Below are 23,498 nucleotides of genomic sequence, written 5' to 3'. Positions count from 1 at the left end.
CAAAATATAGCAGAGGGAGGAACACTCCCAAACTCATTCTACAAGGCCACCATCACCCTGATACCAAAACCAGACAAAGATGTCACAAAGAAAGAAAACTACAGGCCAATATCAATGATGAACATAGATGCAAAAATACTCAACAAAATACTAGCAAACAGAATCCAACAGCACATTAAGAGGATCATACACCATGATCAAGTGGGGTTTATCCCAAGAATTCAAGGATTTTTAAATATATGCAAATCAATCAATGTGATAAACCAGATTAACAAATTGAAGGAGAAAAACCATATGATCATCTCAATAGAGGCAGAAAAAGCTTATGACAAAATTCAACACCCATTTATGATAAAAACCCTCCAGAAAGTAGGCATAGAGGGAACTTTCCTCAACATAATAAAGGCCATATATGACAAACCCACAGCTAACATAATTCTCAATGGTGAACAACTGAAACCATTTCCTCTAAGATCAGGAACAAGACAAGGTTGTCCACTCTCACCACTATTATTCAACATAGTTTTGGAAGTTTTAGCCACAGCAATCAGAGAAGAAAAAGAAATAAAAGGAATCCAAATCAGAAGAGAAGAAGTAAAGCTGTCACTGTTTGCAGATGACATGATACTATACATAGAGAATCCTATAGATGCTAACAGAAAACTCTTAGAGCTAATCAATGAATTTGGTGAAGTAGCAGGATACACAATTAATGTACAGAAATCTCTTGCATCCCTATACGCTAATGATGAAAAATCTGAAAGAGAAATAAAGAAAACACTCCCATTTACCATTGCAACAAAAAGAATAAGATACCTAGGAATAAACCTACCTAAGGAGACAAAAGACCTGTATGCAGAAAACTGTAAGACACTGGTGAAAGAAATTAAAGATGATACAAACAGCTAGAGAGATATACCATGTTCTTGGATTGGAAGAATCAACATTGTGAAAATGACTCTACTACCCAAAGCAATCTACAGATTCAATGCAATCCCTATCAAACTACCAATGGCATTTTTCACAGAACTAGAACAAAAAATTTCACAATTTGTATGGAAACACAAAAGACCCCGAATAGCCAAAGCAATCTTGAGAACGAAAAATGGAGCTGGAGGAATCAGGCTCCCTGACTTCAGACTATATTACAAAGCTACAGTAATCAAGACAGTTTGGTACTGGCACAAAACAGAAGTATAGATCAATGGAACAGGATAGAAAGCCCAGAGATAAACCCATGCACATATTGTCACCTTACTTTTGATAAAGGAGGCAAGAATATACAATGGAGAGAAGACAGCCTCTTCAATAAGTGGTGCTAGGAAAACTGGACAGCTACATGTAAAAGAATACACAAAAATAAACTCAAAATGGATTAAAGACCTAATGTAAGGCCAGACACTATCAAACTCTTAGAGGAAAACATAGGCAGAACACTCTATGACAGAAATCACAGCAAGATCCTTTTTGACCCACCTCCTAGAGAAAAGGAAAGAAAAAAAAAATAAACAAGTGGGACCTAAAAAATCTTAAAAGCTATTGCACAGCCAAGGAAACCATAAACAAGACGAAAAGACAACCCTCAGAATGGGAGAAAATATTTGCAAATGAAGCAACTGACAAAGGATTAATCTCCAAAATTTACAAGCAGCTCATGCAGCTTAATATCACAAAAACAAACAACCTAATCCAAAAATGGGCAGAAGAGCTAAATAAACATTTCTCCAAAGAAGATATACAGATTGCCAACAAACACATGAAAGAATGCTCAACATCATTAATCATTAGAGAAATGCAAATCAAAACTACAATGAGATATCATCTCACACTGGTCAGAATGGCCATCATCCAAAAATCTACAAACAATAAATGCTGGAGAGGGTGTGGAGAAAAGGGAACCCTCTTGCACTGTTGGCGGGAATGTAAATTGATACAGCCACTATGGAGAACAGTATGGAGGGTCCTTAAAAAACTAAAAATAGAACTACCATATGACCCAGCAATCCCACTACTGGGCATATACCCTGAGAAAACCATAATTCAAAAAGAGTCATGTACCACAGTGTTCATTGCAGCTCTATTTACAATAGCCAGGACATGGAAGCAACCTAAGTGTCCATCGACAGATGAATGGATAAAGAAGATGTGGCACATATATACAGTGGAATATTACTCAGCCATAAAAAGAAATGAAATTGAGTTATTTGTAGTGAGGTGGATGGACCTAGAGTCTGTCATCAGAGTGAAGGAAGTCAGAAAGAGAAAAACAAATACCGTATGCTAACACATATATATGGAATCTAAAAAAAAAAAGAAAAAAAAAAAGGTCATGAAGAACCTAGGGGCAAGAAGGGAATAAAGACATAAACCTACTACAGAATGGACTTGAGGACATGGGGAGGGGGAAGGGTAAGCTGGGACAAAGTGAGAGAGTGGCAGGGACATATATACACTACCAAGTGTAAAATAGATAGCTAGTGGGAAGCAGCCGCATAGCACAGCGAGATCAGCTCGGTGCTTTTTGACCACTTAGTGGGGTGGGATATAGAGGGTGGGAGAGAGATGCAAGAGTGAGGAGATATGGAGATATATGTATATGTATATATATAGCTGATTCACTTTGTTATAATGCAGAAACTAACACACCATTGTAAATCAATTATACTCCAATGAAGATTGTTTTTAAAAATTTAAAAATAAAAAATAAAGCCACAATACAAGGCCTCACCAAGACACTCCATGTCCTTTACAGAGTTCTAATCGTTATTGATAGTGATCAAGGCACTCATTTCACTTCTCACCATATTGCTGAGCTCTGGAACAAGGTAGTCAGTGAATTTTCATCTCCTTTAGTAAATGGATGCAGGCCTCACAAATTGCCATTGTGGCTTTAAACAAGTTCAAATATGGCACATTTCACTCAGCCAAACACTAATAGTGAATTGTGATGAAGGCGATCATCTTTGATCTTTAACTGCTAACAAGTTTAAAGCTCTCCTCCATCCCCCAGTTTCCCTTTTGCCTGATATCTGGGGCAAGCTGACAAGAAAGCCTGTGTGCACTCTCCTTTACAACCTTTGGTAAGTTCAAACCTCACAAGCCCTGACCATCATGTGGGGGCTTTCACTCCAACACCACCCCTATAAAACCCAAAGCCAGTCAGCTTTCTTTGCTCCCTTAAGCAATTTTGGATCTGCTTGGATAAAGTCTTGGTTACTGTCCTGCTCTTCTCAGAAAGCCTCATTATATGAGTAATACATCCTTTTGTACCCTCTTGGTCTTGTGTGGTATCATGAGTCTTGACATCTGAACCAAATCTGAATGGGGGATCCTGTTCTATCTAGTGACCAAACATGGCTTCAAATCTAATTATAGAAATATTAACCAAATAATTAAATAATATGATTATAAATACATATGATAATTACATTTTCCTTACCCTAAAATATTAGGCTCAAAAAAATAAGAGTTTCCTTTCTTACAGGCACACAATTAACAGTCATTTCTGCATATTGACATTAACACAATCATCAATTTTAAGAGTAAAAGAGCTCCCTTTTCTTTTCAATTGCTCTGTATCTAACAAGTGATGATAAAGAGCAAATATAAATATCGAATAAACACACATTTTGTGAACATTATTTGTCATTGTTAGATATGTAAATTCAATATTTAGAAAAGATTAATCATTGAATTTTTGATGCAACTGTATTGTTAAAAAATAAAGTGTCATACACTTTAAATATAAAATATAAATAGCCTTGAATGACTGTAAGAGTTCATTATTGAAAACTTCACACCAGGAAAAAACAGAATGCCAATAAAATGATTTAGTAACTTAATGAGAATATAAAAAGAATCTCAAAACAATTTGTTACTAAAATATGGGGAAAATTAATGACAATAAATTACTGAATTAAGTTTAAAGACAGGTAACAAAAACATAAACTATGTAAACAATGCTGAATAAAATAGGTCATTTGAAAACACCTAAATATAAGATCAGAAGGCAAATGGTCAACAACAAGGGATTAATCTCCAAAATATACAAACAGCTCATGCAGGTCTATGTCAAAAAAAACAAACAACCCAATCAAAAAATGGGCATAACATCTAAAAGGACGTTTCTCCAAAAAAGACATACAGATGGCCAAAAAGCACATGAAAAGATGCTCAACATCACTAATTATTAGAGAAATGCAAATCAGAACTACAATGAGGTATCACCTCATCCCGGTCAGAATGGCCATCATCAAAAAAATCTGCAAACAATAAATGCTGGAGAGGGTGTGGAGAAAAGGGAGCCCTTCTACACTGTTGGTGGGAATGTAAATTGGTACAGCCACTATGGAGAACAGTATGGAGGTTCCTTAAAAATCTAAAAATAGAGCTACCATATGATCCAGCAATCCCACTTCTGGGCATATATCTGGAGAAAACCATAATTCAAAAAGATACATGCACCCTAATGTTCATTGCAGCACTATTTACAATAGCCAGGACACGGAAGCAACCTAAATGTCCATCGACGGAGGAATGGATAAAGATTTGGTACATATATACAACAGAATATTATTCAGCCATGAAAAAAGAATGAAATAATGCCATTTGCAGCATCATGGATGGACCTAGAGATTATCATTCTAAGTGAAGTAAGTCAAACAGAGAAAGACAAATATCATATGATATCACTCATATGTGGAATCTAATTTTAAAAATGATATAAATTAATTTATTTACAAAACAGAAACAGACTCACAGATTTTGAAAACAAGGTTATGGTTACCAAAGGGGAAACATGGGGGAGGGAAAAATTAGGAGCTTGGGATTAACATATACACACTACTCATATAAAATAGGTAGCCAACAAGGACCTACTGTATATCACAGGGAACTCTACTCAATATTCTGTAATAACCTATATGGGAAAAGAATCTGAAAAAGAATGAATATATATATGTATACACACATATATACATTTATATATAGTGTGTGTGCATCTTAGTTTCAATCCATTTTGCTTTTTCCTTCTAAATTCTAAGGCGACCTAAATTTTTAAAGACTACTTTTCATAGAATAATAGTTTACACAGAAATGTGAAAGATATATTGTAAAAATAAATTGCATTTTACAATCATTACGTGATTTCCTAAGTCTATAAGATGGAAAGGAAGTACTAAATTTAATGACTATAATAAGAATTAATGAGATAGTTGTTAACACATCATGATCAGTTTTAATATAATATTACAATAAAGTTTGAAATTAATTAAAAAAAACAACTATAACCCTATATTGTAGGCAATGTCACAGGGAAAGATGTTTCTTGATTGACTGGAGGAAAAATACTACAGTGGGAGATAGGATAGAAAATGGTTGCGAATAAGAAACAAATATAAAATATGTGGAATTGGAAGAAAAGTTTAAGATGATGACAGCTAATTTAAAGATAAAACAAAACAAAAATCCTCTCCCACAGCAGTACACAAAAGGTTTTAGTAACTCTATGTCCCTTGTACAGAGTAGACTAGACTGACAATAACTCTGTGATTTAGGGATTCATGACTTTGAAACCTATTCAACCAAGAGTCTACACCAAGAACAAAAGATATGAGAGAGGGCATCTTAACTGGGAAATCTAAGAAGGAAAACCTGAAGTGGTTTTCATGCACACTTCCAAGATCCCACTGTGAAAGCTAATCTTGGGAAAGAGTAAGCTTTGTATCTTAACAAATATGCATTCAGAATGGGTCTTTTAGGAGGTGAGACTATCTGGAAGGCTAAACACAAAGTTAAGTCACCACAGACTATCCTTGGATTTCCTCAAGGTGATTTTCATGTTGGAATTCTCCAAGAAATCTGAATGTTAGTTTACATTCTACACAATTACTTTTTGATACACAGTTTATAGAGTAATTTATGTTAGGATTTTCTACATAAAACTGTGGTAATATAGTCTATTCTCTGTAGTGTGTTGAATAGTGTCCCACCAATATTCATGTCCACCCAGAGGCTCAGAATGTCATTGTATTTGGAAACAGGATCTCTGGAGATGTAACTAAGATTAAGATGAGATCATGGATTAGGGTGGGCCCTAAATCCTACACTGGTGTCTCTATAAGAGGACAGAGATACATATAAAAACAAAGGAGACACACAAACAGGGAAAAAGTTCTTGTAAATACAGAGCCTGAGATCAGAGTGATGCAGCTACAAACCACAGAACTTCAAGGATTGCTGGGAGCCATTAAAGCTAGGAAGAAGCAAGGAAGGACTCTTCCCTAGGGTCTGCAGAGGGAGTGTCATGCTACTGATACCTTGATTTCAGGGGCCTAGCCTCCAGAACTGTAAGAGAATAAATCTCTGTTGTTTTAAGCCACTAAATTTGTGGTACTTTGTTATGGCAGCCCTAGGACGCTAATATATTTCTTTTACAGATACTCCTCATAATGTAAAGAGCGGGTGATAGAAGGGGAAAAGGGGAGGGAGATCAGAAAGTGATGATAATTTCACAAGGCAATATTCCAAGTGAAACTAATTCAGGTACGATACTAATTAGGAATCATTTCTCCTGAATTATAGTTTAAAGAGGACCTCCAGGTTTTTAAAATCCCATCTCCTTACATTGCTTCAAGGATCTTGCTTTACCAATTGGTCCATCTAAAATCTTCAATTTTGCCCCCCCCACTATCATTCTCTTGAGCTTTAAAATAAAAACTCCATTATCTTCTACCCTAAGAGAAAACAGACAAAAACAAACATTAGCCTCTGACTAGTATGCTACTTTAGCTATCATCCTAACTCTTTCTGTTTTATCTCAGCCAAGATTATTGAAATAGAAGTTCACAACATTTTTCCCAATTTTACTAACCACCCCCTCCCTGCAATATGATTTTGGCCCCTACATTATAGGTATAAATACACAATATTAATAACAATATTTTCCCTCTAACAATGTCAACAGTTTTCTTATATTCTAAAGCATCTTACCTATACCAAATTCAAAATAATAAAATTTGTCTGCCATGTTTTTGGCACTTAAAATTAATGTATGAAGAACTTTAGTAACCAAACCATCAGGGGAAACAACTTATAATTTAAAATTGAAAGATGAAGGAAAATTAAAACTTATTTGATTAATAGATAAAGTAGGGCATTTTTTGTTTTTGGCCACGCCGTGTGGCATGTGGGATCTTAGTTCCCCAACCAGGGATTAAACCCGTGCCCCCTGCAGTGGAAGTGTGGAGTCTTAACCACTGGACTGCCAGGGAAGTCCCAGGTAGGGTATTTTTAAAACAAAAAAATCCAAGTGAAATAGTTTAATTGTTAGAAGAAAGACAGCAAAATATCAATAACTGATCCATAATTGTTATTTTTCTAAGTATTTAAAACAACTTGAATCCCACAGAATGAGTATTACCAAAGTAACCCTAATATCTGAAGTTGAAATAAAATCCAATGATGCCGATGAAAGCATTATGAATTGATGATTCTCTTATCTAGAAAAACTGAAAGATAGGAATTCACTGACAAAATAGTATTCACTAAATCAACTAGTAGAGTCACGTTATGTGCACATTTAATTGATATGAATTCAAATCTACACTGGGCAAAAATAAATAAATGAAAGTAATTTGGTACTAAATGACCTGTAAGAAACCAAACTAGCTCAACTGGTATTATCTGAACAAACTGTTATCTTTCTAACACTGGAGGAAAAATGTCCTGTTAGAATTATTGAAATAATATGGCTTACAAAAAACCATGTAGATGATCTTCTATGGCTGATTTAAGGTATTTCATGGGTAATGTTGATTATATGTGATTTTCTCCTTACCTAATGACTTCAGAACCTTAACCCTTGTAAAAAACTACAATCCCAATATATGAACTGAGTGTACTGACAGATATTATGCTAAATGATTTTAAAAATTAAATTCTAAAAGTGTCAGCATATAAAAGATATGGAAGAAAAAATGATTATAATTTGGGATAAATGACAAGAAAAGGGAAAAAGTGAGAAGTGATATGCTATGAAGTTATACCAAAAAGTCATAAAACATAACTCAAAGTGGCAATAGAGGGAAATTATGGCAAAGAGAGAATGAGAGGAAGAAGAAGCAAAATAGAAATTTGATCTGTAGAGATCCAGTAACTATTGCTTGATTATCTCACATTAAAGAGGTAAAGGTAGGGACAGGAAGAAATCTATGATGATCAGTAGGTTTTAATTCCTCTACTCTGCTCCCAGAAAATTTTAAGTGATCAATAGGTGGTTGGATAGTCACTGGAGATATAAAGCACGAAATATTTGTTTTCATGCTTTAATTACATAATATAAATGTTTTATTTTTAGCCATGCTACTCTTATGACCCTAGGGCAATCCAGTAATCCAGGTCATTTTATTTCGCCTTTTGGGGGCGATGGGAGTGCCTATGAATGTGAACATAAAAAAAGTGTGTCTGAGGGCTTCCCTGGTGGCGCAGTGGTTGAGAATCTGACTGCCAATGCAGGGGACACGGGTTCGAGCCCTGGTCTGGGAAGATCACACATGCCGCGGAGCAACTAAGCCCGTGAGCCACAACTACTGAGCCTGTGCATCTGGAGCCTGTGCTCCGCAACAAGAGAGGCCGCGATAGTGAGAGGCCCGCGCACCGCGATGAAGGGTGGCCCCCGCTTGTCGCAACTAGAGAAAGCCCTTGCGCAGAAACGAAGACCTAACACAGCCAAAAATAATAAATAAATAAATAAAATTAAATTTAAAAAAAAAGTGTGTCTGTATGTGCACTCGTGTGTGTATGACTTACTATATGTTATTATACCAATCACTTACATATTTTTTATTTAATTATCAAATAACCCTAAGAAATAGACATTTACCACCTCTATTTCAGAGATAAGAAAAGTAAGACTCAGGCAGATGATGTAATTAGTCCAATGAAAAAGAGTAAATTGAGTTGTGTTCTGAATCCAGAAATCTGACTCCAAAGCTGGCATTCTTAAACCCAATAGTATGAACTATGTAAGATATCATATATACACATATATATTTTTTTTCTCATTTACTACTAACAACAGCTCTGCTCCATAGACATAATGATCCCTGCTTTACAAATAAAGAAACTGAGTCTCAAAAAAGATTATGTAACTTGTCCAAAGATATATAGCTAAGGTGTGACAAGCTGAAATTAGAATTCAGTCTGTTTGACTCTATGAGTAGTTTGAAATAAAGAACGACGCAACATTTATAAAAACAAAATCAGTTTCCTTACTAATAAATCAAAGTGCATTTGATTTTACCCACAGATAACCCAAAAGGACTTGTTTAAAAAATAATTAGTGTTAAAAACCACCAATTATTAGTTGCATTATTTCATATTAAGATAATTAAATTTAACTTACATTAACTCTGCTAAAATAAAGATTCCATTCATTAGGAATCTATTAATTTAATTGTATTTTAATCAGTACTTTTTTCTTCTCTTTTTGAACATACATGCATAGGCTACTGTAAAATACCTCCAGGTGACCAAATGTTTATGTGTCAGAAAAGGAAATGCCTGATTTTCTTCCTTTTCATTCCTTTGATTGCATGCCATCCCAAGAACAGAGTATAAAAGAACAAATTACTGGTTTCCAAAGAGGACTCAGATCGCCATGCAGTCTTCTGGATTAGCAGTGCTAGGATTCTGTCATCAACCATGTAATATTTTTGGCAGCTGGGGCCTATAAACCCCTCTAGCAAGGGAAGGGCTCTCTTGGGCACAAAAGGCAATAAAATAAAATAAAACAAAATAAACACGATTAAGCGGATGATGTTTTTCCTTCTAAACTGTTGTTCTCTTCACAATTAAAGAACTCAACTCTGATGTAACCGATCAATATGCTAAGAAGAAGAAATAGTTTGTAGAAAAGAAATAGACACCTTGCTAATGCTAACATCATCAATTCTATTTTAAGGTTAAAATAAAAGATTTAGTGCTTCCCTTCTGACGACAATGTTCTTTTGAGTAAGTTGAGGATCTTGGACTTGTTTCAGAAGAGAGAAAAGGAGGACATATAGAGCATATATAGGTAATATCTCATTATAAGCAATTGGACTGGAAGCATCAGCTTATTTTATACGTCAGCAGAAACATTAAGTCAATACGTGATCCAAGAACCTTGATATGATCAAATCTATGTCCTTCTGCTACAATACTTTGTCATCCTGACTCAGACATTCATTTCACAGCAAATCCTTTACCATGTAACACAATGCTGTAAATCTAAATTCTAGAAGTCTAAACTTTCAGCCTCTCTCCAACAGTTTACTGCTCACTAAATTTCCTTTGCCTATCCATCCATAAAGAGAGCTAAACCTGGGTTAGATCCAGCTAGATTTCAGATCCAAAACCTTTAGAAGCCAGGTGAGTGACTTCTAAAACTTGTGATCAGGGAGATGTGAAGGCAGCAAAGGACACATTGTCTTCTCAGTGCCAATGCAGAACAGACTGTCAGGTTGACAAGATTAGCTGAAATGTCCTTTGCTGTCTTTTTATATCCCTTGTTGTCCCAGAAACTAGGTGCCTAAAACCAAAATCTTTTCTTTCTGGAAATGTGTTAATAAAGTATAAAACTGATACGATTGTTTTGTACATATTATTGTCATTATTATAATTGTTCTATATTTGATTTTATGCATATTTTGCAGAGCAGACTTTGCTTTATGCTCTGGTAATTTCCCATTTTATGAAATTCCAATATGAAGGCACTTGCAAGGTTACTGGATGTACTTATTTTTAAAAATTAAAAACAATCCTGTTTTCATTTTTATATTGTTGTTCACCTGTGCACTTGACTGTACATTCAAAATGAGTACAATAACCTCAAAATTTTATTATTACAAAACTACTATCTAAAAAAAATTGCAAAGTACTTTATGAATAGTAAATATTTTCATTAAAAAACAACTAACATTTTGAATAGCATATAGTGAAAATAAAGCATGTCTGGAATGATACCCTACATGATGAGATATATCTTACTTACCAAACTCCTTGGGAACTGCTATAGAATAAACACAATTATGTCCCACACTGTAATTTTTTGGATAGTTTGGTGATAGAACAGTGCCTTCTGAACCTGTTGAACGACTTCCACAAGGTGCTGGAAATAAAAAAATGTTAAAAAAATATTATTTTTAGAAAAACATTTAAAAATTCATACTATGACTATTTTCATGCTATAAAAATTATGGCTACTGGATTTTAAGGAATATCATTTATTTCCATCTTTTAACAAGGTCCCCACTGTCAAATATTTTAAAAATCAAAAATTGTGCACATGCAACAGAAAGCTTCTTTTTAAGTATTCAGATTTACGCTTCTCAGAAACAAAGTAATATAATAACGTTGCAATGGTGCTGTCTATCTCTAAAGGTAATAATGGTGGCCTGCTTTCATTTATGATAAAAGTGTAAAGATAATCATCTCTTTTATAATGATGAGAAATTACACATGCAGTGGGAAATTGTTTTACTCACCACCAGGCTTTGAAACTCTACTCAAAATCAACCTTGATTATGCTACCACCAACTGAGGTATTTCTATACACGGGACAGGGGTGGCTGTACAAACACATTCATCCACTCTTCTAAGTAAAATATTCTCTCACCAATCTCTATCTGCTTATGGTTTACATGTAAATCAGAAGAGCTGCTGATGGTGCATAAGAGAGACATTATTGCTACCTCAGCCCCAAATGTGCTATGTTCCTAAAAAAGATGAGGGTGAAACCAATGTTTCTGGAAAATTTGTAGATAGTTGTTCTGTTTTTCACAAGATAGGCGGATGCTTTGGGATTTGTAGTTCTGGAACACAGAGAAAGATCTGGGCTACTAAAGGAGTTATAGGTATCAAAAGCAAAAGATGATAGTTGATATTATTTAAATGAATGAGATCTCCCAGAAAAGTATGTAGAATGAGAAAAGATGGCCAAAGAGGAGGTCAGAGAATGCCAAAGTAGAATTAGTGAGAGGGTGGCTACAAAGAATTTAGTCTCTTGGGAGCCAATGGGGAGGAAAGTTTCAATGAAAAGAAAGTGTTCAAAACCATTGTGTTGCAAAGTGGTAATAAATGAAAAAGGAGTCTGAGGTGGCTTGGCGGTCTAGAGTATTAGGTAGCAGGGAGCTACTTCTCTATGCCTCTGGTTTCCTCCAGGAGGGATTTTGCCTAGGCTTGCCGGCCTGCTGTCTCCACCCCTTACCCCATGGAGATGGAATGAGCTTCTTGATGGGTGAGCCCAGGACAGAAACTTTACTTCTGGTTGGGAGCCATCCTGCCTGTAAAGCAGCTTGCTGGTCTCCTCTACAGCCTATTTAAGGGTGAATCTGTTGAGGGGGTGGCCATGGTGGTTGGGAGAGACCTGCAGCTGCACAGGAAGCCCACTGTTACTGCTCCTCAGCTTTTATCAATATTAAAGCTGATGTCCTGCCTTCCTTCAGCTTATCACTTAATTCGCCTTGAATTTGTGTAGGGAGGATTCCCTTCAAACACCAGAAAGGAACTTTTTGGTATTATTGATACAGTAGTTTTAACCAGAGCCACTTTCTGCAAATTACAGCCAGCAAACCAAATCCACCCTGTACCAAAGGAAGTTTTCACATGTTTAAAGAGTTTAAAACAAAAGAAAAAAATAAACCAGAATACATCACAGAGACATATGTGGTCAGCAAAGCCCAAAATATCATCTGGCTCTGTACAGAAAAAGTTGCTAACCCTTGAACTAGAGTAGAGAGAGGTAGCTAGACTGTAGTTGGATGAAGAATAAGTGGTTTATAAAGAGATACAAAAGTAATCAGAATCTTAATCATAAACAGAAGAAGAATGTAGGGAGTAGCTGGGGGAAGATGCAAAGCTGAATGCGTTTTTGTTACTGTTGTTTGAACAGGGAGGACAGAGTCATTAAAGAGGGAATATCTGGAGCACTGACTTAGAGGCTTGGGAAAGATCAAAAACTAAACTGGAGTGATTAAGTTTAGAAAGCATTAATGACAGTCCTCTGTGACTTGAGAAAAAGAGCTGAAGAAGACTGAAAATACATAGGTTTAGGTTTTATGCTGGGAATTTATTGGAGTTAATGCCTGATTTCCTTTTAAAGAGAGCTGAATGCAGGGGTGTGTTAGGTGGCTTGAGAAGAGTCATGACAGTTTGAAAAGTTCAAAACTTTTGATGGATTTCTGGCCAAAGTTTAAAGATAGAGTAATATATTTAAAACACACACATACAAAGCAAACAGTAAGTTGTACTGAGTTGGGTGGCTAATGAATGTTCTACATTTTTTCCTTTTAATGTTCTATAAAATGGTAATAAATAGTTAGAATTAAACATAGTAAAATTAGAACTCCCTAGAACAACAAATTGACAATGATGATAATAACCAAAGAAGCACTGCTCTCATCGCTCATTAGTGTTTGAGATTAGTCAGGTGTATTCTTATTTCAGCACTGATAACTTTATTCAGCTGATAATAGTACTGATGAGAGAATCACTCAAGAATAAGCAGCATGTTTTATGTTAATTTTCTTTCTGATTTTAAGGTGCTCCAAAATGACAATACTTTGAATGTACGTGACAAAAGCTCTTATTTTTATAATTTGAAAGAATGAATAGAAATGAGAGCTTCTAACTCAAGTTCAGCTTTGTGACTTAGTCATGAACATTCTGCCATTCTACATTACTATGCATCTGATAGCCTCAATATGTTTTGAATATTTTATTTTGCATAATGGACTTTTGGGACGGCTCTTGTTAAAAATCTCATTTATAAATATGAAAACATATAAAGTTTTTTAACCACTAATGAATATATATAAGGTTGCAGTATAATCACAGGTCTTTATGGTAACTAATATTATGTTAGATTTTGTTATTTGTGCTGGTAGCTATAATTTTACATTTTTTCTGGTCAGTGCTTACAGCATGGCCTAATTTATAGTCAATTATGTTGAATATTGTGGTGACTGACAATATTTTATGCAGTATGTAAATAAGGGAAAATTCACTATGCTGTGAGGTGCAGATATACTGTAATCTGTTATATGTTTATAAAAATCTAAATGGAATAATGACTAAGCCAGGCCAGCTTTACTAATTCTTGTAATGTTGGTTCCTAGAAGCTTTCTGTATTCTTTCTTCCTGTTTTAATTTCATTTTATTGGCTAGTACAGAAAAGGTCAGCCGTTATCTTTCAGGCTCTATTAACAATCAGTAGAAGATAAAAGCAAGACAGAACTTTTAATTCTATGCTTATTTTTGCCATTTGACTCATACCTGTGGGCCTTTTGTCAAACTGGCTATGTTTTTCTAAACAGCCTATATCCATTGTAATGCAAAACATAAGAACTCACCTGTTCTTGATTATAACTTATGTGATACATATGACTACTCTTAAATCTCTATTTTAATAGCATTTTTGTAGAACACATGTATTATGAGAAGAAATGGTTCTGTGATTAAGTAAGTTTAGGAAATACATGGGTAAAATAAATAGGGTTCTATGCTATGAGACTTAACTGAGACTTTAGTAAGGTTTGGGGAATGTCATACTTGTTCTTACAAACTTATTTGATCATGGAGGCTCTCTTTCATCTCACATGACCAATGTTCTTCAGAACATACTTTCCAAAATGCCAAACTGCTAATTCTAAAATGTGCTATCGCTTTGACAATAATCCTAACATTTATATTGTTTGCTGTAATTATGATTTCACAGCACTAAAGAATTGTGTTTTATGTATACATATAAAGCCTAAGTATTTTAAACACTTAAAATGTCAAACTTAGCCTATTATAAAATGCCATTATTCTTCTTTGTAACAATTTTTTCTTGAGGTATAGTGAATTTACAGTGTTGTGTTAGTTTCAGATGTAGACAAAGTGATTCATCCACACACACACACACATATATATATATATTTATATATATTTTTTTCTTTTTCAGGCAAAATGCCGTATTCTTGATACTTTCTCCCTGACTCTTAGAGTTCAATATATCACTGATTTGTTGCTCGTACTCTCCTGTAGCTTTTCAGCCTCTCTCTCTCCTCTGCCACTGTAACTGCTGCAAACCAGACTCCCGACAGTTTCCATATGGGCTCTTTCAACAGACTCCCAGTTCCACGCATCCCCACAAGTTCTTACCACGGCTAGTGATTTTTCTAACACATAATAAGTCTTACAATGTTTCTTTTCTCTTCCTAGAACAGTTCGAATACACAGTATATTCTCCATAAAGGTCTGTTGGACAATTAAATGAACTACGCTTGCCAAGACCATGCTACTACAAAATGGTGTTCCACAGTCAGCACATAACACAAACATTTCACTTGGTTGAAATTACCCCATAAACTGACTTGAATCCAAGACAATCAAGATATACCCTCTCCTGGTGCTGCTTGTGTGCTCGTTCCGTGCGGACCTGGTACCTCTTTTGTGAAGTGGCAGCTGAAGAGACTCCGGCGCTCGCCATGGGCAACGAAAAGCCCAAGGAAGGAGTCAAGACTGAGAACAACGATCACATTAATTTGAAGGTGGTGGGGCAGGATGGTTCTGTGGTGCAGTTTAAGAGTAAGAGGCATATGCCACTTAGTAAACTAATGAAAGCCTACTGTGAACACAGGGTTTGTCAATGAGGCAGATCAGATTCTGATTTGATGGGCAGCCAATCAGTGAAACAGACACATCTGCACAGGTGCCCAAGGTTGTTTTATATTCAAAATTACCAGTTTTTAGAAAGAACTTTTCATGGTTGGAAATGGAGGATGAAGATACAATTGATGTGTTCTGTCAGCAGACAGGAGGTGGCTACTAGAAAGTGAACCTGCTACTTTACTCCAGAATTCTGTTCCTCCAGACCAAGAAGACATTCTAAATTAGAAAACCGCAATTAGGTTCCACCACATCCTGACCACTACAGTATAGTTTTCTCTACTCTTTCATTTTCCCCACCCCCATTCCTTTATTGTACCTAAAGTAACTGATATATGTGCACAAGCATATTGCATTTTTTTAAACTAAATGGCCAATGGTATGTTTTGATCAGCATCAAATGGAGGTGGGATGGAGAAAAATACTGGTTCTGTGAAAATACCCCCTTTTCTCCATTAGTGGCATGCTCATTCAGTTCTTATCTTTATATTCCAGTAAGTTATTTTGCTCTCACTGTTTAAAAAAAAAAAAAAAGAACAACATAAAAATCCTTGCATACCTTGCTTGATTGGAGAATTTTAATGTTTTTCACATATCATTGTAAAATCAAGGAAAATTTTATAACTTTTTTGTATGTAGCTGTTACATGTAGGGCAATTTTTCTTTAAGTAGGGATAAATTACTCTAAAATAAATAAATCCTAGATAGTTTTCCCTTCAAGTCAGGCATCTTGCTGTTTAAATAAACTTCCTGTTTAAAATGGAAAAAAGAAAGATATACCCTCCCAATAAATCCATGTAAGCCTATTTTTTTTTTCTTTCTGGGATTGAAATCTTTGCTGTTTCTCTGATTACCAGGAATCACTGTTGCTTTATATTTAGAGACACTATTATGTGTAAGATATGTATCTTTAAACATTAGAAATATATTTAATCATAAGAATTTTACAATCTGAGAGCCAGTCACATCGACACTGAGTTCCACTGAGGGAATGGCAAACTCATACCTACCATTTCACAGTAGCAAATCCTTGCTAACATTTTATCAGTCTGTAGCATACCCTCATTGAGGGAGCGAAATCACCCACGCAGTTTAATTTTGTATTATTTTCCTTGTTCCCTCTTTTCCTGTTTGTTTTTTTAAAAATCCTCTTTTGGATGAATTTGTATGGTTTTATTTGTACAAGTAAAATATGCCCATGCTGGAACTATACTGTGTATACTTGTGTTACTCCTGAACTATGATGTGGTGATACAATAGACAGATGTGGTTATCTCTAGGAAAATCAGCGGATGAGACTGAAATTAAATGTTAAGGCTACTAGTGCAATAAAAAGGACTTCCCACCTATGGTTTGATCATGTGTGCGGGATGGAGGAAGAGGACTGAAGAAGAAGAACTGAGATACCTTCCCACTGAAGGTAGGAAGAACAGAAGAATCTCAAATCACTTACATGGAAGAGGTACTTCTTAAATGTCCAGAGACTTTATATTATATACACTGCAGCCTTAAGCTACTCACAACTTCAAATCTCTCTTTTCACTTGTGTAATGTATAATTTATTATCAAATATACTCTATAATGAAAATTATTATATAATGTATAAATTTTTCTCTGAAAGCAAGTTAGGTACTTTCAAAAGTGATGAATTCTTGCAGGTCACAAAAGAGCAATATGGTATATTAAATAGATAATTTACTGGATGTCGCCTGTGACTTCTTCAGGTTGAAAGAACTGCTGTACTTTACAAAAGTGCTGGTCCACTTCTAGTAAATTACCTATGCTCTGATATAGTCCAATTGAATATCACAAATCATAAATCCTGGTATAGAATGTGTCTGAAAGCTGTATCTCTCATGGAGTCTTTTTTTTTAAGAGAAGGACTTTCATAACCCTCTGTGATATGAATTTATAATGCAGACAGCTGTTATTCTCAGTATTGACTTTAAGATTAAAATTACTATTGCTTTTTTCTCTTTGTTCAAAACCTTCATCTTCACAAAAACATCTAACTATTCAGCCATTCATTTCATGTGCCTCTTCACGTTTCCTATATAAGTAAACAAACTTCATTTTGTATATCTGCCTTAGATAATAAACCTCCCATAAGGCTATTTTATCATAATGGTAATAAATATTACTTTAAATTATAAACTATTACTCTAAGTCACATTTATTTTACTCTTCATTTTCCTCTGCACTATCTTTGACACATTCAAATTATGTATCTGGAAAACTAAGGATAATATTGCTAAGGATAATAAAAAAATATTGCTAAGGATAAATAGAGTTTTCTATTGTTTCATCTGTTCACTGAAAAGAAAAAGAGCAAAAATCAGTCTTCATGACTTGTGAATTAATTCTGTGTTCTAATTCCGCACTCCTGTTTAACACTAAAAAAAAAAAAATCCATCTTAACGTTATAATCAGTGGTTTATAAACCATTTTAATGACTCAGTAAGTCAACTTAGTACAATATGAGCTTCTATATCTTGTCACCTCACCTCACTAATTGCCTAGACTTATTCATCTGCTTTTGCTGGCTAGGAAAACATTCCCTTCACCCTTCAGTGCTCTATGAGCTGTGTTCTCCATCATAGAGTACGTTCTTAGAAAAAGAGGAGTTCATTCTGTGACAATGGTCTATGAATAGATATGTTCCTTTGATAGATCTTCCATGTTACCATATACAAATTCTAATAAAACTAATGGTCTCATGGGTGCTAGTAGTTCATCTGTGATACCTATGTCACTAATTTTTAACCTCATTTTCAAGATTGAGATAAAATTTACATACCATAAAATTCATCCTTTCGAAGTGTACAATTGAGTATCTTTTTAGCATATTCACAAAGTTGTGTAACCAACCCCACTATCTAATTTGAGAATATTTTTGTCATCCCAAAATAATTCCTATACTAATTAGCAGTCACTCCCCATTTGCTCCACTCCCAAGACCCTAGAAATCACTAATCAATGATTTGTAGGAAACTGTGTATGCGAAGGCAAGTTCCTAAAATGATTTTAATCAAATTATTAGTGCATTTTTAAAACTACAATCCCTTTTCATTGCTTACTTTATTTCTCTCTGTCATTGACTGTTAGTGATAGCAGTCTTTTATTATTAAAAAATTACTTAAGACAGCTAATATTTTAGTATAAGTAAGTTTAGAGAGAAAAAAAGAAACCTGTAACAATTTTTTAACTCCTACCTGATCTTCTCACAGACGCTGCTTTCTCAGGAAAGTTTCTTCCCTGTCTCCGGACTATCTCAGAAGCCCTCATCATACAGCATTCCATCAATTAGTTTCAGGACATTGATTACAACTTGTAATTATATATATATTTGTATGGCTCTTTGATTAAGGTCTGTTTCTATCTCTTGACTCCATGATCGATTAAGTCAAAGTTTCCATTTCTTTTTTGCACACTATTTATAACTCTGGAGCCTAGTGTAGTGTTTGTGTATATAATGGACTTCTAATAAATATACACCATGAATATTAGGAAGAATAAAATATACATTACATTAATATCTTGCTGTTGACTAAATGCACAGCATGTAAAACTCATAGATTTTTCAAACCCTTTGTTTAGGGTAGCACAACAAATGCAATATAAAACCCAAAGCTTTGGAATCAGAAAGGTGTAGTTTTGAATTCCAGCTTCACTATTTACTGACTGAGTAGCCTCTCTTATTGAAGAGAAGAAAATTCAAACTGGAACTGAAACAGGAGGTGTCTGTTCCATCTGGCATACGATGTGGTCTTAGATGAAATGAATTAAGAAACTCTCCTGACCTACTCCAGAATCTCTTGGAGGCGATATAATGAGGCTTTCATAAACGCCTTAGGAAGATAAACTAACCTCATCAATCCCAGAAGGAATACAAAACTTAGAGAAAGGGCAGGAGGAACTTTCCTGGTGTTTCTACCAAAACTTTTCCCTTGAGAGAGACAGGGATGCCTTTTAGTGGCCCTACCCAGGGCATTGTTGCCCTCTAGGAGGAGCTCATGGTTTTCATTTTCCTCTCCTATTAATTTTCCCTAAGGATAAAGAGCAAAGTACTCTATCCCAAAGGAAGAGGAACCTACAACTTCGATTCAGCTGTATTCTCATGGGTTGGGTGGCTTTGCCGTGCCCAGCTATTGATGGTCAGTGTGGGTGAGGTCCTCTACTTCTCTGGATTCTTTATCCTTTAGAAGTCGGGGGGAAACAAGAGCTAACAGTACTAGTGAAAGGGAGCAGAAATCCTCTCATCTTCCCCCTTTTCTTATAATGCAGGGGTTTCTTTCCCTTGTTCCATAAATTTGGATAGGGAAAGATATCTATATTTTCATTAGACCCTAACTAATTTTATCATTTCCTTTAATTTCAAATGTAAGCAACAAATTACATTAGCATTAGAAGTAAATGGGACTTTGTTGCCAAATCACATATTTTTAAATATTATATATAATTGTTGCAGATACCTCAAAATATTGTTTATGCTCATCACTACTAAAAATTATAGTAGGTACTAGAGTCTTGCTGCTGGAACTTCTAATTTAAGGCATTAATTAAGAAGTACATATATTATTACATCAAAAATGTGTTTTTTCAATTATAGATTTTATGTACTTTGATAAATATATTTCAATATTATTGGTTTTTCTTTCAAGCCTACATGATTTATTTTACTTTGTGCATTTAAAAAGATGTTTCTAAGGTCCATAGGCTTCATCAGAGTACACACACACACACACACACACACGAAAGGAACCTCTACTATTCTAATTAGATTCCTCCCAAACCACCTGTCCTTGTGATTTTCTATCTACTCTTTTTCTTAAGGAAGATTGGTTCAGAGACTGTTGCTTTGGCCTAAGAAGATCTGGAAAATATTAGTTGCATTGGAGGACCCCTTCCTTCCTGCTCTTTTGTCTCCTTTCCTAACAGGACCGATAAATTCTTCCCAACATCAGAAAGGTCCTAAAACTCAGGTTTGGAACTTTGGGAGAAATACCTAGTCTTAGAGTTGACTTATGCTTGAAGATATTTAGAACCATAGCCTAAATATGGTTCAGATTTACTCACTAACTCTCCCATGTGGCTCAATCTAACTCACTCAATGTGTTTTGGGGTTAGGAACCAACGTCCCTGTTGCTCAGAGAGCTCTATTTTGTCACCTTTTATGTATATATCTCCCTCAGGAATCTTGGAATGAATGGTTCACTGGTTAGAGTAAAAGTATAAAATGAAATTTTCTGTTTTTAAAAAAGGGAAGGGAAGCAGTAATCTCCCTCTCCCCTCTTTCACAGTGTCTCTTCGAAAACACAGTAGACCAATCTCTTCATTTTAGAGTCAAGGCTTCCAGCCGTCTGACCTTTGAAACTATAAACACATACTTCTGAAATTAACTCAGAGTTCTTACAAGGTATATTCACAAGGTATGCAAGACAAAAGGTATACCAATTTGTCTCTCAAGGAGATAAAAGAAGTGTTATTTGTTCTTTCTTTACTGTGTACATTTGTGTGAGATTCTGTCTTGTCTTTATGGTATCTTTCACAGACTGCCTGCAATGTGAATTGTATTCCAGATATGCTTATTCAATTAAAAAATTGCTTCCTTTATCTTCTAGGTTTTGTGGAATGAACTTTGTTAGCAGACTTTTTATTTCCCCAATTGAAGTAAAGATTTGGCTATCTTTAGATCTTTTGTCCTATTACCTTAATACAATTTGAATCTCACCATGACTTCTAATAGTTACTGTTACACGCTTTGCTTTCTTCATCTGTAAGGAGAGAATTGTTGGGTTGATTCAACTTTCTGTATAAATTTTTTTTCTTATTTTTCTGCAAAAACTGGCAATACATTAGGAAGGCATATTTGAGGTCTGACTTAAATATAGACTAGATGGTAGTGGAGAAGGGGGGCATCTTAATATGATGAGAGGCCATGCGACTACCCATCTGGAGACATGGTGTAGTGACTGAGATGCCAAAAGCATGGAAAATAAAAATGGTTTAAATATGAGCTCCAAGTCTGTGGTCACAAGAAAATATGCTCTGAATTACAGGTATTGATTTGCAATTGAATTGCTTGTCACATGGACAACTCTATATATGGTATGCTCCAGAATCCAAACCAGCAGGGATTTATTAATAACAATGTTACTGATTCTCTAAAGGAGGATGCAGGAGGCCAACTGGAGTGATAATGTATGTAAGAGTGCCTGGAAACTAGCAGGTGCTCAATAACATCAGCTTCCCTTCCCGATTCCTTTCGTATACGTTTCCTCCTATCACATGAAAACGAAATGTGCTTTGGTTTTATCCCAATACTACCTTAACTATTTTCAACACAGAATGCATTACACTTCTTTGTAGAACACGGTTCTTGCAAGTAATTTGTGTATTATGTCTGTGAACAAAATTCCTATGCGTAGCTGATTAAAGGTAGATATTTGATGATACTTGAAAATAATTTAACTCTAGGCCTTGTTTCATTAATCTTTCATCTACATGCTTTAGTTATATCACATACTTAAATGAAATCAAATGCTAAATGGCTTAGTATATTAGACTAGATAATCTCTATATGCATTTATAATGGAATGGGGTCTAGACTCGTTTCACATCTCAAAAAAATTTTGTAAACCTTAAGAATATTTGAAATAAGGAATTAGCCCAAGGCAAATTATGCCATTTAAACAGAAGATCTGGAATAAAAGTTCAATTATTTAATTCTTCATAAAAAATATGATTTAATTAAAAGTAGGTCATATGAGGTTACTAATGAGAGATAACTCTAAAGTTGGAAAGCTATAATCACAAAATGAATTTTTTATTTCTTTGTTTCAAAACTTTCTCTTCAGTTGCTAGGGTAAGAGAGTTCTCCTTTTAAAAGCTTTTATCATTTCACATGCAGTTGGAAGTTGAACAAACAGTGGTGTCAGATGACTACTGGATGTCTAAGTTTAACATAGTTGTGTTTATGCACTTTGATCAGTTGTACAGGTCATTGGTGATTCAGTTAATTTTTTTTCCAGAATCCAGGATTTATGTTAACATGAGCAAAACAAAGGTATTAAAAATAACGTTGCAGATTTAAGAGAGAACTGAGTTAATGACTATATCTATTAAGGCATGTGTATTCTGTTCAGAGCTGTATTTCAAACGAAATGCAAAAATCCATTTCAGGTGAACACTTTTATATCAGTTATTGGTAGGACTTTACCTTTTCTTAATTCTCATACCTAGCTTAAAGGAAGATTACAGAAATAAGTGGAGAATCCAAAATCTCACTCTTATTCCTGGTGCCATGTATTCATTCATGAAGCATTTAAACAACTAGTATGTTGGTTAAGAGCCAGGCACTCTTAGGCTCTAGAGATATAAAAAGATCAATAGAAGGTCATTTGTAGAATTGCCCAGCCTACCTTTAGGGCAGTGATTAAGAGCATGGACTCCTAAACAAGACTGCTAGGCAAGTATGACTCTGAGCAACTACCTGAATCTCTCTTTGTCTTGGTTTCCTCATGTGTAAAATGAGAATTTTAGTAGTCCCTAATTCTTGGGGTTGTGGTGAGATATAAAATAATATGTATACAAAACTTCAAACTGTGTTCAATACAGATAAGCTATTATCTCCTCCCCATACACACTTTGCCTATTGAGCTGCTTGATATTCTACCAATATTCCTGTTTACACTTGCTTCTACATTTTTATATATGCTGAACCCTAGGTGTGAAATATACCATCTCCTCATGCCTTGTGCCTCACCTGGTTCCTTCTTAATTATACTTTTAAGACTCAGTTCATGTAT

The 23,498-nt window shown here is 35.0% G+C and overlaps 2 protein-coding genes across 4 annotated transcripts in view; one reads left to right on the top strand and one right to left on the bottom strand.

Annotated features, from left to right (window-relative positions):
• CSMD3 (CUB and Sushi multiple domains 3) overlaps positions 1-23,498 on the bottom strand; it is a 1,183,499-nt gene that overhangs the window by 240,653 nt on the left and 919,348 nt on the right. For all 3 annotated transcript variants that reach the window (XM_007188796.2, XM_007188797.2, XM_028168178.2), the window contains one exon: positions 11,033-11,149. In XM_007188796.2, coding sequence (XP_007188858.2) covers positions 11,033-11,149 — 117 coding nt within the window. The remainder of the gene's footprint in view (positions 1-11,032; positions 11,150-23,498) is intronic.
• On the top strand, positions 15,510-15,853 carry LOC103003809 (small ubiquitin-related modifier 2-like). Its single transcript, XM_007188917.1, has 2 exons — positions 15,510-15,662; positions 15,779-15,853. The coding sequence occupies exons 1-2, from the start codon at positions 15,510-15,512 to the stop codon at positions 15,851-15,853; spliced, it is 228 nt and encodes a 75-aa protein (XP_007188979.1).

Source organism: Balaenoptera acutorostrata, chromosome 17 (genome assembly GCF_949987535.1).
Source record: "Balaenoptera acutorostrata chromosome 17, mBalAcu1.1, whole genome shotgun sequence".
NCBI lineage: Eukaryota > Metazoa > Chordata > Mammalia > Artiodactyla > Balaenopteridae > Balaenoptera > Balaenoptera acutorostrata.
This window is presented reverse-complemented; position numbering and strand designations above follow the sequence as displayed.

Bases quoted from the DNA above. Each gene is read 5' to 3' on its own strand.
- LOC103003809 (XM_007188917.1), top strand. From the start codon at position 15,510: ATGGGCAACGAAAAGCCCAAGGAAGGAGTCAAGACTGAGAACAACGAT. The intron at 15,663-15,778 runs GTTTGTCAATGA...GTTTTTAGAAAG, and splicing joins AAGCCTACTGTGAACACAGG to AACTTTTCATGGTTGGAAAT.